General features: G+C 40.3%; 1 protein-coding gene across 3 annotated transcripts in view; it reads right to left on the bottom strand.

Annotated features, from left to right (window-relative positions):
- Positions 1-5,967: 5,967 nt before the first annotated feature.
- BCHE (butyrylcholinesterase) overlaps positions 5,968-16,244 on the bottom strand; it is a 51,179-nt gene continuing 40,902 nt past the window's right edge. For all 3 annotated transcript variants that reach the window (XM_059479281.1, XM_059479282.1, XM_059479283.1), the window contains 2 exons: positions 14,003-14,169; positions 5,968-7,451 (listed from right to left, as the gene is read on the bottom strand). In XM_059479281.1, coding sequence (XP_059335264.1) covers positions 7,330-7,451; positions 14,003-14,169 — 289 coding nt within the window. In that variant the 3' untranslated portion in view covers positions 5,968-7,329. The remainder of the gene's footprint in view (positions 7,452-14,002; positions 14,170-16,244) is intronic.

Consider the following 16,244-nt stretch of genomic DNA (forward strand, 5'->3'; position numbering starts at 1 on the left):
GAGATGAAATGGGATGAAGATCAAGATAAAAATATGCTGAAAACAGAACAGGAGCTAATTCTTTTTTTTTTCTGCAGTTGTAAGTCTTAATTTAAGAAAATAATTTTAATATATTGGCTTTAGGTCATGAGAAATGAGGCTTGGTTAGGGTATTTAATGACTGATGTAACTCCTGCTAACAGTACCTATAAAATTTATATCCCTGTAATTAGTGAGTGAGAAAAGTTTAATATTTCAGAAGCATCCCTTTGGATGTGTAATTTCAGCTGGTTCTCACAGTCCTGAATAAGGTCCTTTGAATTACTTTCTAAACAATTCTGGGTAAATGATCAGTCACAGGTTTTGCTCCTTTTTCTGGGTTAAAACCTTAACTTTCTCACATGTGAGATGATGAAATGAGATCAGTATTAAATGCAGTTGAAATGTAACTGTTTTGTAGGAAAAGGTGCTGCACAGGCTGTGCTGGGGAGAGGCTGATGAGGTGATTAAACATCCTGCAAGGAGGAATTTCATTGGGAAGATTGAGAGCTGTGGTGAGAACTCCTCTCTGCCTACACATTTTTACCACTTCTCACTCTAACTGAGGACTTATAAATAGTTTATAAATTAAAATAATTAACCCCAGCACTCCCAGACTCACACTTTTCACACATGGTTCTATTAACAGTGGATAAAACATTAAGTCTTGCAACCAGGGCTCATATTAAAATGGAAAAGATTGGAAATGTCAGCAGCTGGTGATATATATATATATATATATATATATATATATATATACACACACACATATACATACATATATATAAATATACATACATACACATATATACATATATACACATATATAAATATACATACATACATACATATATACATATACACACACACACACACACACATATATATATATATATATATATATATATATATATATATAAAATGTACGGATTTGGAAGGAATAGATGGATAATTTGCAATACAATGATGATTTAGTACAATAGTAATTTCCTGGCTAGCTCCAGATCCCTGAAAAGAATACCAGGGCGTTTAAAGAGTGATACATGTAATGACCAAATTCAGTAAATCCCAAAAAACAGCACCCACAGGCTCTGGAAGTGTCATCGCTTTTATCACTGTTCACTTTGTTTAGAAGCCCCTGTGCAGGAATTAAAGTTCATTTTTTCTGCTGCTTCTCCTCAAAGCCACCCAAACCATCACCTCCCCATCCTGCACTTCTTGGAGCATTTCTGGAAGCCTGAGTTAGTCTCACCTGCAATCCAATTAAAAGCCTCTCCAAACCTTGCACCTGCACTAATTGTAGATTCACATCACTGCTCTGCAGTCATTAAGTGCACGAGTTAAAGTTTGGATGAGTGCAGCTGATCTGATTTATCAACAAAGAGCTGCAAGGTTCCTGTGCTGAACCAGGATAATCAGCAGGGGTCAGGCAGGAATTATCTTGTCTGGCCAAGCATTTCAAAATGGCTAATTATGTTTGTTCATAGAAGCTGGACCTAAAACAACTGAAATCCGAGGGAAAAGCTCTGGAACTTTTAGCTGTGAGTAACTCATTTGGCTGAGGTGTTGATTTATATCAGAAAGTTCTGTGAGTGTTTTATTTTTCAGCAAAAAAGCAGCATACTGGAGTTGTGTTTTTAGGTGCAGCAGATAAAACTCCACCTCCATGCTGCTGAACCTGCATTTCCATGGATATCTGTGGGAATGGATGCATATTCCCCAAGAAACACACAGTGCGGTCCTCTCACCTCACAGAGTCAGGCTGTTAAATAAGAACCCAGTCAGGCTGTTAAATAAGAACCCAGTTGCCAAATTCCTGTTGTAGATCCCAAAGTATCCAAACAGTCTAAAATTCTGTATTTTACCAGAGAGTTTTTTAAAGTCTCTTTGTGTTCATCCAGCAGCAATGGAAAAGAGGTGTAGGTGAGGATAAATAACAAAAGGGAAGGAAGGAAGGAAGGAAGGAAGGAAGGAAGGAAGGAAGGAAGGAAGGAAGGAAGGAAGGAAGGAAGGAAGGAAGGAAGGAAGGAAGGAAGGAAGGAAGGAAGGAAGGAAGGAAGGAAGGAAGGAAGGAAGGAAGGAAGGAAGGAAGGAAGGAAGGAAGGAAGGAAGGAAGGAAGGAAGGAAGGAAGGAAGGAAGGAAGGAAGGAAGGAAGGAAGGAAGGAAGGAAGGAAGGAAGGAAGGAAGGAAGGAAGGAAGGAAGGAAGGAACTGTTTTTTTGGGGGTTTTTTGTTTGTTTGGGTTTTTTTGTTTATCCTAAAGGATTCTTGCTCCCAATTCAGCACACCTGTGGCATGTGGAACAGATGGAGCAGGCATGGCAGAACACCTCCAGCTGCACAGATCTGTTACACAGGTGCTGGGTTCAGGCTCTGCCTGGCCAAGGGCACTGGGGCTTTGGCACATGCCCAGAATTCCAGGGGCTGGAAGAGAAAAGCCAGGGAGAAAGGAGTCAGCTGGCAGCAGCACCTTCCAGAGCAGCCCCCAAGAGAGCCAAACCTGCCTGGCTCATTCCTCACCCCGTGCTCAGGATCACTGTCAGATTCCTAAACTTATTTGGCGGTTCATGGGGAGGAATTTTTGGCTGGAGTTACTGGAACAGAGACACTGGGATACTCAGTGCCTCAGTGGAGGGTGTGAAACCCTTCCATGGTTGAGCATTCTTGGGGGAGATGCTCTTGTGTGAGGCTTTTTAATTCCTTCCCCTTATTTGTTCGTGTTCTTTTCACACCTTATTTTTATCACTCCCATTTTCTGCCAGACTTGCTCCCCCACCCTGGTTGTATCTCCTTCCTCTTTTCCCCTTTCCTTTCCTTTCCTTTCCTTTCCTTTCCTTTCCTTTCCTTTCCTTTCCTTTCCTTTCCTTTCCTTTCCTTTCCTTTCCTTTCCTTTCCTTTCCTTTCCTTTCCTTTCCTTTCCCTTCCCTTCCCTTCCCTTCCCTTCCCTTCCCTTCCTCCTTGTTTGTTTCCACTTTTTTGTTTGGTTTTCTTTTTTTAATTCCCCTCCTTGGTGTTTCTTTGTGGGGAGCGTGGATATTTTTGTTCATTTTTTTTTTTTTTTTTTTTTTTTTTTAGTTTGCTTGGTTTGGTGTGGGTTTTGTTCACTTTTTAAATTTTTATTTTTCCCTTTTTTTTTTTCCCTCTATATTTATTTTCCTCTCCTTGGTTTTTATTTTTTTGGGATGTTTATTTTCTCACTTGTGCAAATCTCTCCTCCACTGAGGAGGACAGTAACTGTGTCAGGGGGCAGTGACAGCCCAGGCTGCTGTCTGTCACAGACATCTTTTATGAAAAATCCTTTCCTTAGGATTTTTCCTCCTGAGAAGCTGAGAGACCTCAGGAACAAAATGCAAACAATGGTTATCTGCTGCTGTGGGATGCAACAGGTGCATCTGGGATTGGTCTCATGTGGTTGTTTCTGATTAATGGCCAATCACAGTCAGCTGGCTCGGACAGAGAGCGGAGCCACAAACTTTTGTTATTCATTCGTTGTTATTCTATTCTTAGCTAACCTTCTTATGAAATCCTTTCTTCTATTCTTTTAGTATATTTTTAATGTAATATATATGATAAAATAATAAATCAGCCTTCTGAAACATGGAGTCAGATCCTCCTCTCTTCCCTCATCCTGGGACCCCTGTGAGCACTGTCACAGCTCTCCACGCTCTGGACACGCTGCAGGTGTAACTCAAGCACGGTGACGTTTGTTGTGTCCCTCTAAATAGCTCTGCTGATGGTGCAGAACTGGTGCTGAGCCAGGAGAAATGATAAAACATAATCAAGCCCCTGAAGACGATGTCGTGATGTTGATAGAGACAAATTTATATCCCTCCTCTGCCCATGTTATGTTCAGATTAATCCATTTGGTATCTGTGTGTTATAGAAGCCAAACCACTTGGTAATGATCTGCTGGGACAGGAACATGAGAATTCTTTTATAAACTAATTTTCTCTCCCAAACCCTAATTCAAATACTAATTTTTCTGTTTAAAAAAACCCAAAATGCTTCATTTCCTTCTGTTGAAATGACACCTTCCCAGCTCTGAGCTGGTGGGGATGAGCTGTCTCCTCATGAAGATTTAACTGGGTACATAAATCCGTGTGTTTATAGAGCAGAAATCTCTGCTGGATAAACACACTGAGCCTCTAGTGACCAAAGAAGGCCAAACCCCAGCCTCCCACTGAAACAGAAATTTGCCTTTTTTGGTGTGAAAGCATCAGAGTGACAGCCAAGGTTTGGAATGGCAAGGCCTGAAATCCAAAAATCCAGGCTATGAGGGGTAAAAAACTATGAGGGGGTTATGAGGGTAATATCTGCAGCTGGGAGGAAGCTTGGAAATTTTGGGAGGGTCCAAACTGTGTTAAGGACAATTTTGGACTCTGTTGAAAGCCAGAAATCTTCAGCATTGGTTGGTCCAGCTCTGCAGACCAGGCCTGGTACCGTGAACATCCCAACTCTTGTGAGTTTGACACCCAGATTGGATTTCAAACAAATAATGCTCAACTTTACTGAAAGCTTATCTAACAAAAAGTTCTTCAGACAAAACATTTAAAATGTGAAGGAAAAAAAAAAAAGAAATGGTGGGTTTGATTGCTGGGAAATGTCTGACTTCAGTCCTCCAATGCCAACATCTAAAATAAGTGTGAAATATCTGTCATTAAACCTGGGAGATTATAAACCCAATGAGAACTGGTTTAATGCCAACGTTTTTGTTGGCACTGCAGTTCATCTTGTTCTGATCTTTCATCGACTCTGTGACTAAATTCAGAATTCTTGCTTTGGGTAACAAAGATGGTAAGAAAGAAGCAACACATTTTCTCAGGTTTCACAGAGAAACCTGTGTTTCTTGGCTCTCAGGAGCGAAAAGAAAACATCAATTAACAACATTCCATCTTCAGGAAGGTCTGGGTGAGACATCCCTCTAATATATAATCATCATTTTCAGCAATCACAGTCTTTTTTCACTCCTCATTACTTTAACCACTTACATCCAAGTACTTCAGGCTTTCCTTGTTTTGTTTTTTTTTTTTGCAGGTATGAGCCATGAATGACTACATAATGTACTGATTTCATTTGAATGATAAATGGTGATATTATTTCCCAGCAAGTGAATAAATACAAAGCTAGCAAGTCACACCAAGAAAATCAGTAAAACCTTCAAAAAGTGGTTTAACCTTTGTTATACTCAAACAAAAACCACCTTTGCAACCAAATATTTTATAAACTCCTTCAGCACCTTTCCAAAGGTTATTTTACATTTTAATTGGCTCAGATAATTTTCCCTCATTGATTAGGCTGATCAGACAGGTGGATAAGGAAATATTGCAGTGAAGAGGATGGCTGAAGAAATAAATGTGCTTTGATGGTGCTGTCAAGACTCACTGTGGCACAGCAGCACCCAAAATCCCCACGAAGAACAGCACAGAAATAAAATGGAGAGTGCCAAAACTGCTCAAGGATCAACAAAAAATTCCCCCTTCTGTGTTTATTTTGATTATCCCATTGAATATTTGATAAATACTATGCTAATGTATGTCATGGGGTAATTACCTGTGGTATAAACATGTAGTGCTACATAAAAAGGGCTTTTGCATCCCAGATCATTTCAAGTTTTGATCAGCATGCTCAAAATTCATCGGATTTTTTTTTCTCTGTGCAGGTTTGACTGCAGCCTTTGAAAATCCTGTGCTAAAAAGTGGTTTTCCATAGAGTAGTCAGGGAAATAATCATGTTCTCTTAGAAATAACTGGAAAGATGATAGGGCATCCTCTCTTGCAGAATTTGGCCTTCCTGTATAAATAAATCCTTTCACTGGAGGGAGCCTGTGTGGTCAGACTGATTGCCAGGAAGAGAACACTCTCAGTTCATTATCTGGAGTTCTTCAGCTCAATCCAAGGAGGCATTTTGCAATCACTAGCACAGAAAATAGATGCACTGAGATGCTACTGCATTTACAGAAAGCTTCAGGATAATTTATTTACGAGATGGCTTGTTGCTCTTACATACTACTTACATTCATCAAATTCTTGGCATTTATTCTTCCCAATTGGGCCAGTGAAAAGCAACCAATTACGGTGGTGTTCAGGCAGAAAAAAATTCCAGAAAGAATTATCCATGGGGCCAGTGAAAAGCAGCAAATTACAGTGAGTGGTGTTCAGGCAGAAAAAAATTCCAGCCCCATCCAGAAGCAGGGGAGGAGGAAGAATTATCCATGGGTTTCTGTAGAGGTTTTTAATGGGCTCAGCTCAAGCAGGTGGAAAGGAGTGTGGGAGACGCCAGCTCACAGGGCAGGGAGCTCACCTGGCCGCGGCAAGGAGTGCTTTGGGTCCTGCCCACCAAGGCCACGACTGCAAGGATCCTCTCCCCAGCCTTCCATCCAGGAGATTCCTGGTCACCCCCACTCTCCTGGCAGGTTTTGGGGCTGGGAATCTGCTGACACAGCGAATGAGGTTCTTGTGCAGGTATAAAAAACCTGTCCCAGGTGTTTCAGTAAATGTGGGGGGTCCCTCAACCAGGAGGCAACTGAGTGGGCAAAAAAGAAACCATAATTGGAGTTTGCCTCCATAGGAAGGACTTTTCCCAGCATGCCTGAGCTGGAAAGGTGTGAATTCATTATTTGTGAGTCCATAATTCTTTACTCCTTAAAAAATGGGAATTATGGGGAAGGCGTTGGCTTTTCCAGCTTATTTCACTGTAGCACTTGATTTAGATTTTCAATACAAATCCTCTCCTGCCGTGGCTTTGTCCACGTATTTGGCCAGAAAGAAGCTCTGATTCCCACTTTTGTGGCAGTCTTAAAACTTTTTGGTCTAGCAAGCAAATATTGCCTGGTGCGTCCAGCAAAGTTATTGCATCTTTATGTTTATGTTGATGAAATTATGCCTGAAACAAGGCTTGAGTGAGGTGGCATTGCAGTTAAAGATTAAATCTGATTGTGCTCTGCATGGCAATGCTGTAAAACTGCTATTTCTGTTTTAAATAAAATCCATTTTCCCCTAAAAGATTGCATTGTTTCTTTGAAGGGTGAGTTTAAGCAGCCAGTGTTTATAAGAATATGTACACCATTAATCTCCAGCCTTTAATCTCTGCAGTCCTACTTAACCTGGGGAGGCTTCAAAGGGTGTGGGTGCCTTATATTTTTATATTGGGAGAGGAGGTAAAATATAAATGAAAGATCTGAAATCAGAGTTGTAGCTGTCATATTTCCTTTTAATCTGCATAATATATTTAATGCTTGGCAGGTTGGGAAGCTACCTGGATATTTGCCTGATGAACAGTTCTAGGGACACACTGGAAAGAGTAAACATATTAATTAGAGACTGCACAGCTCCTTCTTGCTGGTGTAATCATTAAATTGATTTTTCCAGTCTGACATGTAATTGTTCCAGCGATGGAATCCTGCTTTCCACTCTCGTTCTGCTTCATCAATATTTCCTGTAAAACATGAAATGGGTTACATTAATCTAAATTTGAATCTCTTTGTATGCTAATTGAAAAATAATTTTGATTATCAATGTCATCTGCTTCAAATACATTATGGGATGGTCTTTTGCTTCTTTCCTTAAACCTGGAATGACTGAAAATTCAGTGATTAGTATTTTGTCTTTACATCAGAAAGGAAGGAGTGCAAAGATATTATTCTGGCAGGGTAATAAATATACTTTGGATTTTTTAAAATATGTATCTTTAAAATACATTTTAGATAATTCTTCTGTCCATCAAAATCATAATTTTAAAGTCTTTTTTTTTTTCTTTTTTTTATCCTCAACATATTCCTTTGGTTAAATATACCTTGCATTCAAACCCACACACCCTGAAGAATAAATAATGCAAAATGAGAGAGATGCTTGTAAAGACAAGGTGAAATCACATCTTTGTTTAAGGCAACAACAGGATTTCCATTGTTTTAATGGATTTCAATGGATGTCCAAGACCTCGACCTCCCATGGAACAAATCCCCAAATTTAAAGCATCAAGGGCACAGGTTTGGAGAAGAACACTGTCAGATGTGCACTATGTCAACATGAAACCAACTTCTCTTTTCCTTTCCATCCCCACCTTTAAAGCACTTTCCAAGTAATCCTGAGTCCCAAGGAAACGTTTATTGCCAAATTTGTTATGAGCATGGGAGCAGAGGGTGAGGATGAAAAGAGTCTCAAAAATACAGCATTTCACAGGGTTCCCAGAGTATTTTGTGGACAGGGATCCCCTCCTGAAGCCCCAAAAGGTGATTACCACCACGAGAGGAACATCCCAGACAGCACCAAAATGCGGATAAAACCTGCAGGCTGTACCAGACGCTGCTGCTCATCACTTTGTACCATCTGTAGAGCTCAGGATAAAGTTCAGAAACCATTGATGATCTGTGACTGCTCTGTTCATTCTGGACCCAGCTCTGGTGGTGTCCCTCACTGGCATGGCTCCCTTCCAGAGAAACTTGGGGATGGTGCTCCTGAGGTAACAGCTCCGCGGGTTCTTTATGCTCCTCTGGCTTTTATGTTCTTCTGCTGTTCTTCTTCCCTCCATAAATACACCCCTTCCCCCTTTTTTACAACCTGCCAGCGCTGCAAGTGTAACTGGTGATGTGAAAATGAAATACTTCAGTGTTTTACACATCACTAGAGAGAATATTCGGGGGAGAGAGTTCACTGATTCCGAGATTTAGCTTGGAGAAGCATCCAGTAATTTGGTCGCTTATCTGCAGTTTAGCTCAACGTTTCCAAACCTTTTTGGTCTGGAAATCCAGATGGCAATTTAATGAGACTTTGAAATGAGATTTACTTCTTGGTTCCAGTGAGACCAGAAATAAAACCAGGATATTTTTTTTCTCCGGGAAGTCCTGTACTTTTAAATGCAGTCAAAAAGAAAAGTGTGAAGAACACATATAGGAAAAAATGTCAATAAATTAACCACATCCTTCTCCCTCAGCTCAAAGTTGTAAATAAGCTTGGTTATAACAGAGATCAAAGGAAAGTTCACATACTTTAAAATTTTCTTTCTGCAGGCCACAACTGCCATTAACACAGAGATGATTTGGAAGTGCTGGTAACAATAAAATCTCATTTTCATTGCTAACTATGTAGATAGAAGTCAGAAACATGGGGACAGAACATGCACAACATTCTGCTTCCCTGACTCTAAGAACTCTCCTTTACACATATTTAATTTAAGGATGTAGTCAGGGACTCAGGCAAAGCCAAATTTTTCACATTAAGTCAAATGGATTGGTAATTTAGTGTATGAAGCAGTAGCAGTATTATTTGGAGAAAACTGCCTGAACTGTGTTTCTCATTTTCTTCTTGATTTTGGGTATCCAGTTCTATTTATTCAGGCAAAACCTCCACTTAAGAATTAAAAAGGAAACTCAAAACCCTCTCTTCTTTAATTATTCAGGTGCAGAGGTGTTTCAAATCTGCCCAAAGACACCGAAATATCTCTACCATAGACACATCTTGAATTAAAAGTCACCATTCTGGAGTATAACTTATGGGGCTTTTCAGTCCTTTTTAAAGATGATGGTGAACAAGTGAGCCAGCTAGAGAAAGAAGACATCAAAAAATTCAGAGGAGCCGCCATTATGGAACTAAAAGACAAAAGGGGGATGGAAACCACTGAAATAAGAACTTGGATTCCCATTTGTTTGCTTTTCTTCCCCCCAGTGATAAGACCCAAATTGAAGTCACAAGTCAATGCATCCCATTATCGCCAACATCATCAATCTCTGGGAGGCAACCACCCATGACTTAGATGAGCTGACAGCTGGGAGGCAAAAAAGGAAAAGATTAGAGGGTCCAAGCTGACCAATAATTACAGCTCAGAGCACTGAGGGCCTGCAGAGCCAGCTAACAGTGAAAACTGAATTTTCTAGAAGCCACTGGGGCAACCCCAAACTTCACCTTAATTCCTGTGCAAAGCGCAGTGAGGCTGGGCAGGAGAAAATGGGAGATTCTACAGGCAATGAATCAGTGCTCTGAAAGGCTTCAGTCTAACAGATCAAAATTTAAAAAGGGGTTTTTTTGATTCTTCATCTGGAATTTCCTCTCATTCCATCTCTCCCTTACTTTCATGGTCTTACAGCAAAGTTAAATTCATCCCCATCCCACCCTTTGAACTGCTGGATGTGCCAATGAAGTGCTAATCTTCATGTTAACACACAAAACCACATTTAGGATTGGGATAAAGGCCACATAGCTGTTAATTAATAAGGGATGGCAAGTTGGAATTAATTTTTCTGTCCTCAGCACCTCACGATTTCAGGTTTCATGACTGCAGGTTTCTGCAAACCTTCGTTTCTGGGTTCAGTAGTATGATAAATGCCACAGGTTTATGCTGAAGATTCTCATGGTGAGAGTTTCTCCACAAACATCACAAATAATATCTATATTGAATATTCTTTAAATCACACTCTCTGGATATCAAAGCTTTGTTAGACCCAGCAGTATATTAATTTTCACATGTGTTTTTAAGGACTACAAAATCCTCTCTTTTATTTTTTTAGTTCTTCCAGAAGTCAGCAGAGCTCTCAGGGAGATGAGTTATTCCAAGGGCTGTTATCTTCCTTGACAAGGAATGAAATAGAAAGAAATCAGATGGTTTAGGCACAGAAAATTTTTACTCACAGGTGCAATGAGTAAAGTCTTTGTTGGGAGGTGTGATAGTATTGGTGAGGTTACCTGTGATTAATTCACATTTCTTCATGTATCCTGCTCTGTGGAAATTTAATTTAATTCTGATGGTGAATTTTATATTTAGTCAATTTTTAAATATTCTTACCACCCTGAGTATCTATCTCTGTAGAATCCAGATATAGGTTGGAGGATCACAGAAAATAAAGTAATTTTTGTTGCTCATTGGTCAAGAGGTTCAACATTTCTCTGCCTCCACATTAAAAAAATCTTTTTCTGGTGGTTTTAAAAAGTAATGTATTCATATGGCCAAGCTTGATTTCTTCATAGATGATACATGATCCAGTAATATCAAATAAAATAGAAAAATATGTATTAGGCTCACTAAAATAGTAATGGGGGAGTAAATGGAAAGTTTGGCTGCCTGCAGCGTTCCACAATCAAGAGGAAACGGGCTCATATAAATAGGAAGGGCTTTAGATGCATTAAAGGTTGTGTTGAGGAGCTAAAGTCCAACACAGATCCTTTTATAATTAACAGATGATTGCTCTAAAAGCCACTTAAAAGTCACTTACTGTTTACTGTCCCTCCAGTGTGATTGTCCCAGCTGCAGCACAGCAGAAACCCTTCAGGTTTCAGGCTGGAATGGGAAATGCTGAGTGCCCCCAGCTTGTGCTGGGCTGGGCAGGGAGTGCTCAGGGCCTTGGAAATTGGGGTGAATCCTGTAGGAATTGTGTCTGCCTGGAGCTGAGAGCACAGGTCTACTTGTCCTGGACACAAAACTCCAGGTTCTGATTGTGTCTTTAGTTTTCTAATTGAAACCCGAGGAGAACACCTTGAGAAATCTTCCAAAATCACACAAATCACTCTATAGGTATCAAAGCCATATTTTATATATGGCTGTTACTCTTGTATTACTGGAGAGCCTTATTTTTTCCTTATTATTTTCCTACCCCACAACCATAATAATTTTATTTTTTTAAATCTGATGTGATTGCTTGAGGAAAAAGTGAATTTTCTAACAGTAAAGATATATATTTCTCATATATTTAGCTGCCTCAGGGAACTTGTCTTACCCAGCCTGTGACGGGAAGAGGCTGGTTCAGATCCAGGACACATTTGGAGCTGGCCTTTAAAGGCTTTAAAATCCCTCACTGGGTGGCAAGACTTGGGCTAGGAGTGGGTCAGGAATTAGGCTAGGGGGTACCAAGAAAATCCGTGGCAAATCCTGATCACTTGATGCTGAAAAATTGTAATTTCTGCAAAATAAGTTGTTTTGATTGTCCCTTTTGGGTTCTACCTGATAGAATTCTACTTTGCCTATCTGAACCCTACTTGAACTTGTAACAATGAGAACATAAAAATTCCTTACTTGTTCCCTGTCATCTTATATCACCTCATGTTAAAGCAACCTTCTTTTCCTAAGAATATTTCAATGAAAGGAGTAATAGAAAGGACAGGCTCTCAGAACAAGAGGAAATCTCTGCATTAATGCTGTGCACTGTCCTTTGGGCATAAAAGGAGAGAGAAAATGCAAAATAATATTTCAGTGAAGAGAATTGTTGCAATATAAGCTATTATATCACATTTGTACACAGGATTTCAAAGGGTTTTCTGTCAGAATTGGATAATATTGTACAGGGAGCATAATGGAAATACTGTTTTTATTACTGCAGTGTTTCAAGGACTGACAGATGATACAAGACAAGGCAGTGCCACTTGTTGACAACATCCTTGCCTCAGTTCTATATTTGGATCCAGACACGACGATTCTGCTCTTTTTGCTCAGAATACGCTCGCGAATTCCTTTTAATTAAATTATGTAAATTGATGTTGCCAATTACCCGACGTGGCACGGTGATGAATTCATGTCTGCTGGCAGGTCCTGAGTGCTGCTCCATCATCCCTCACCCCACAGGAGCAGGCAGGGCTCTCCTCTCCCCCAGGATGTGTTGGACTCTGCTGCTCTGCTCCACGCAGGCTTAGTTAAGCTCAGCCCATTTGTAGGATCCACATTTTCCCTAGGGTTCCCCAGCCAGGTTAAAGGAATATGTAAAAGAGTTCAGTTCTCCTGGCTCAGCACAAAGTTGTCAGAATCTTTGAAACCTCCCCGAAATCCACCCGTAATTGGGAAAGCTGTGATTTTAAAATCACACAGTAGGCTTCATAAATTATTCATTTTACCTACTGATTTCGTGTCTCTTGATTTAATTGAAAAACATCTGTTGAATTGAGAGGGGATAAAAGTTGAGCCATAATACAGTCACAGACTCAAATGAGGAGGGAATAAATTATTTCAGAAGGAATCATCTGTGCACCATGACAGTTTACATATTTTTAAGGCTTATGTCTTTTTAAGAGGAGCATTCAAACTGAGTCTTAGAGAAAGATTTTAAATTACTAATTAACATCTTAAAAGTGTATCTCATTTTTGAAACAAGACTTTCCCTCAGTCAAGCTGCAGAATGTGATGCCAGAGCTGCAAAATCACTTTATAAAATCAATTCCTTTTGAAATCCAGAGCACAGAGGCTTCATCTATTGCTGGGCTTTGGTAAAACAGGGCTATGGGGTCTTGGAAAAACTTGGATCTTCTCTGTTCAACTGATCCTAAAGTTTCAAACAATTATACTTTTCCTGGCAGTGAAATCTCATAAATCCATTGTAGACATAGACATGGCCAGGCACAAATCAGTTCTGTTTTCCATAGCAAATCCTGCAGGCTCTGGGTTCTCAGCAATGACACTCCAGAAATAAAACACAGGGCTCTCACGTGAGCTGGAAACCAGAATCCCCTCTTGGCAGTGCACTTCATATCCTCAGGGGATCAGTTGCGTAAAATAGAATCCCATAAATAATAGATAATATAATCCAAATATAACATCCTGTAACGTCCCACAGTTTATCCAGAACATCTGAAGCCTCCAGAGCTCCCAGTGCAAACTCTCCTTTAGCACTGATATTCCTGCTCACTCCAGCACCCAGGAACCCTGGTGGCACCAAAACTCTTTCAGGGGGCACCCAAGAACAGAGGTTTCAGCACTCAGTGTCTCACAGTGTGGCCGCATCTGGATTTTGGGACAGAAAAACTCCGTATCACAAAGTCCCGGCCCTGGGTGTGTGCCCAGGTCTTGTGCTGGTACAAAACAGGGTGGTGACCCCAAAGCCAGAAGGACACGGCTGGGGTCCACCCTCAGCACAGCACGGACAGCTCAATCCAACACCAGTTCAGTTCTACCCAAATGAACATCTCAGTTACAAACAGGGACAGAAGGATCTGAACCCAGTTATCACATTAACATCCCGCAAATGGTCCTTGCATGAAAGTTTTGTATAAAAGCATCTAGAAAAGAATTGTTACCTGTCATTTCCATCACTTTGGGGAAAAAGTGTTTCCAGAACCGACAGTGCTGAGCTCGTGGCTTTGTCAGTACCTCAGATGTGTTGGAGTTCAGTGTCAAATATTTCTGGTCAGCATTAGTGAAGACTGGCCATTTTATTCCATTAGTTGGGGTCCCGTTTGGAGATCTAAATGAGAAAATAAACACTCCATTTAGAATGATAAACCACCTCAGCACACAACAAAGCATGATTTGGGTTTATTTAATAGTTGTTCAGCTTAAGTGTGTTAGTTTGGGATGACTGATGTGTTCTTTTGGAAGTAACAGGGGAAAAAAAGCCAGATAAATTTCATTTACCCTCATTTGAAGGGAAAAAAAATCCCCTTTTTGAGGTGTTCTGGGTTCATCAAAGGGAATAACTTAATAAATGATCACATTCAAGCAACTTTTTAAATCTGGAGATTTTCACAGGAGCTGTGAATTATTAGGGATGACTCTAGAACTACCCAGCCTGCCAGTCTGAGAGGCTGAGTGTTTGTGTCTTAGTTTGAATGCCTTTGATCCCTTTAGCTGGATTGGAGTAAATGACTGGGATAAACATGCAAGTAAGGGTAGAAATAATGTCTAAACTGAGATAGGATCGGTACTGAGAGAGAGAACAATTATTCCTCATTAAGAAGGAACTCTCATCCTGGAGGTGTGCTGAGTCCTGTTTGTGGAGGGCCAAATGGGAACAATCTGAATTCTTGTGGAAACTGGGAAGAGGTACAGAGGGCTTGACCCTTATAAAACCAGCTCTGCATGTGAAAGGAGCACAGCTGTTGGTATTAAAAGAGTTGTGATAAATATTTATGATACAACAGAATTCTAAAGGCTCTAAGGACAGCAATCCAGATTTCACCTCCAGAAAGGACAGAATCTGTATGAGGGGAAAAAATTGGTTTAAATGTGTAGGAGAACAACAAAATGGGCAGTGTTACATTAGGGAACAAACAAAACAGAACATGAATTTTAGAATAAGTAGATTTGTATTTCAGTCACTCATCTCCATTAGCTCAGAGGAGGTTAAGAACAGAAATTAAACATTTTATCTCAGTGCAAGCACAAGGAGCCATTTTCTTTCCTGGAAGCTGACATCAAGGAATCTGGGATTTAGGGCAGAGCAACAGTAATTGGTGGTTCTTGGTGGGTAAATTAACCCTGAGCTGAGTTCATTTGGTTCTCTCTGCTTTGCTTTTCACCAGGACTCCTGCTGGAAGGCAGAAGGCAAAGAGGAGTCCAGGGAGTGGAGCCCATTTGGGTTCTGCTTCCCCATAGAGGGAACAAGGCAAAAGGGGTGGGGGGGGGGGGGAGCACTCAGAGCACAAGATGCTGAAGAAATATCGATATTTCTCACTTAATTCTGAATTAATCAAGTTTTCAGCCCTTGTGTTTGTGTTTTGGGGTCTTTGGCATTGGCTGCTTCAAGAACAAGTGTTGGAATAAAAGCTTCAGGCTGTCATTTCCTGACCTGCTCCCTTCTTCACTGATTTTTCCTGACGAATTCAGCACTGATTAACCCATGGCACCTTTTTTGAGTGCACATTTATTCGTGGCTCCTGAGAATGATGACTTAAGCAGAGCTGACTTGCACTTCAGTTCAAGATCAGGATGCTAATGGTGCTGTCAGTATTCATTTAACAGCTTTTATGCTATGAAATAAATCATGACATCCCACATTATAATTTACAGGTGTGTGGGGGGATTACACAATGCCTCGATAGCTACAGATGTATTTTACTAAAAAATGATTGAAAGAACTGTCAGGTGAACACAGCACTTTGAAGCCCGTGAACTTGCTGATTATGACAATCTCTGCATTTCTAGGAAGTTTACTGTTCAAAGAAATGCCCAGTAATTTCCTTCTTGGCTTTAATATTGAAAATTTCCCAAGTTAAAAAGCAGCTCCCAGTCAGAGCAAAAGGGAGATCACAGGAGTATAATTTGGAACAAGTTATGATTATAACCTTGTTGTTCCCTCACAATTACTGCTCATTCCTTCTTACTAATAACTTCATGATGAGAATTGCAGTGCCCAGAATAGGCTGTAAAATTCCCTGTTCTTTGCACCAAATTCAAGGTCTAATAATATTCATACAGAACAGTGGGGGTGTGGTGGGAATACCTTCAGTGAGCAGACAGGAATGCAATACCCTGCACAAACCTGTCGCTGCCCATTTAGGTTTGGATGGACAATCTTTGGTGATCGATTACAGGAACTTG

This window comes from Ammospiza nelsoni, chromosome 10 (assembly GCF_027579445.1).
Source record: "Ammospiza nelsoni isolate bAmmNel1 chromosome 10, bAmmNel1.pri, whole genome shotgun sequence".
Taxonomy (NCBI): Eukaryota; Metazoa; Chordata; class Aves; order Passeriformes; family Passerellidae; genus Ammospiza; species Ammospiza nelsoni.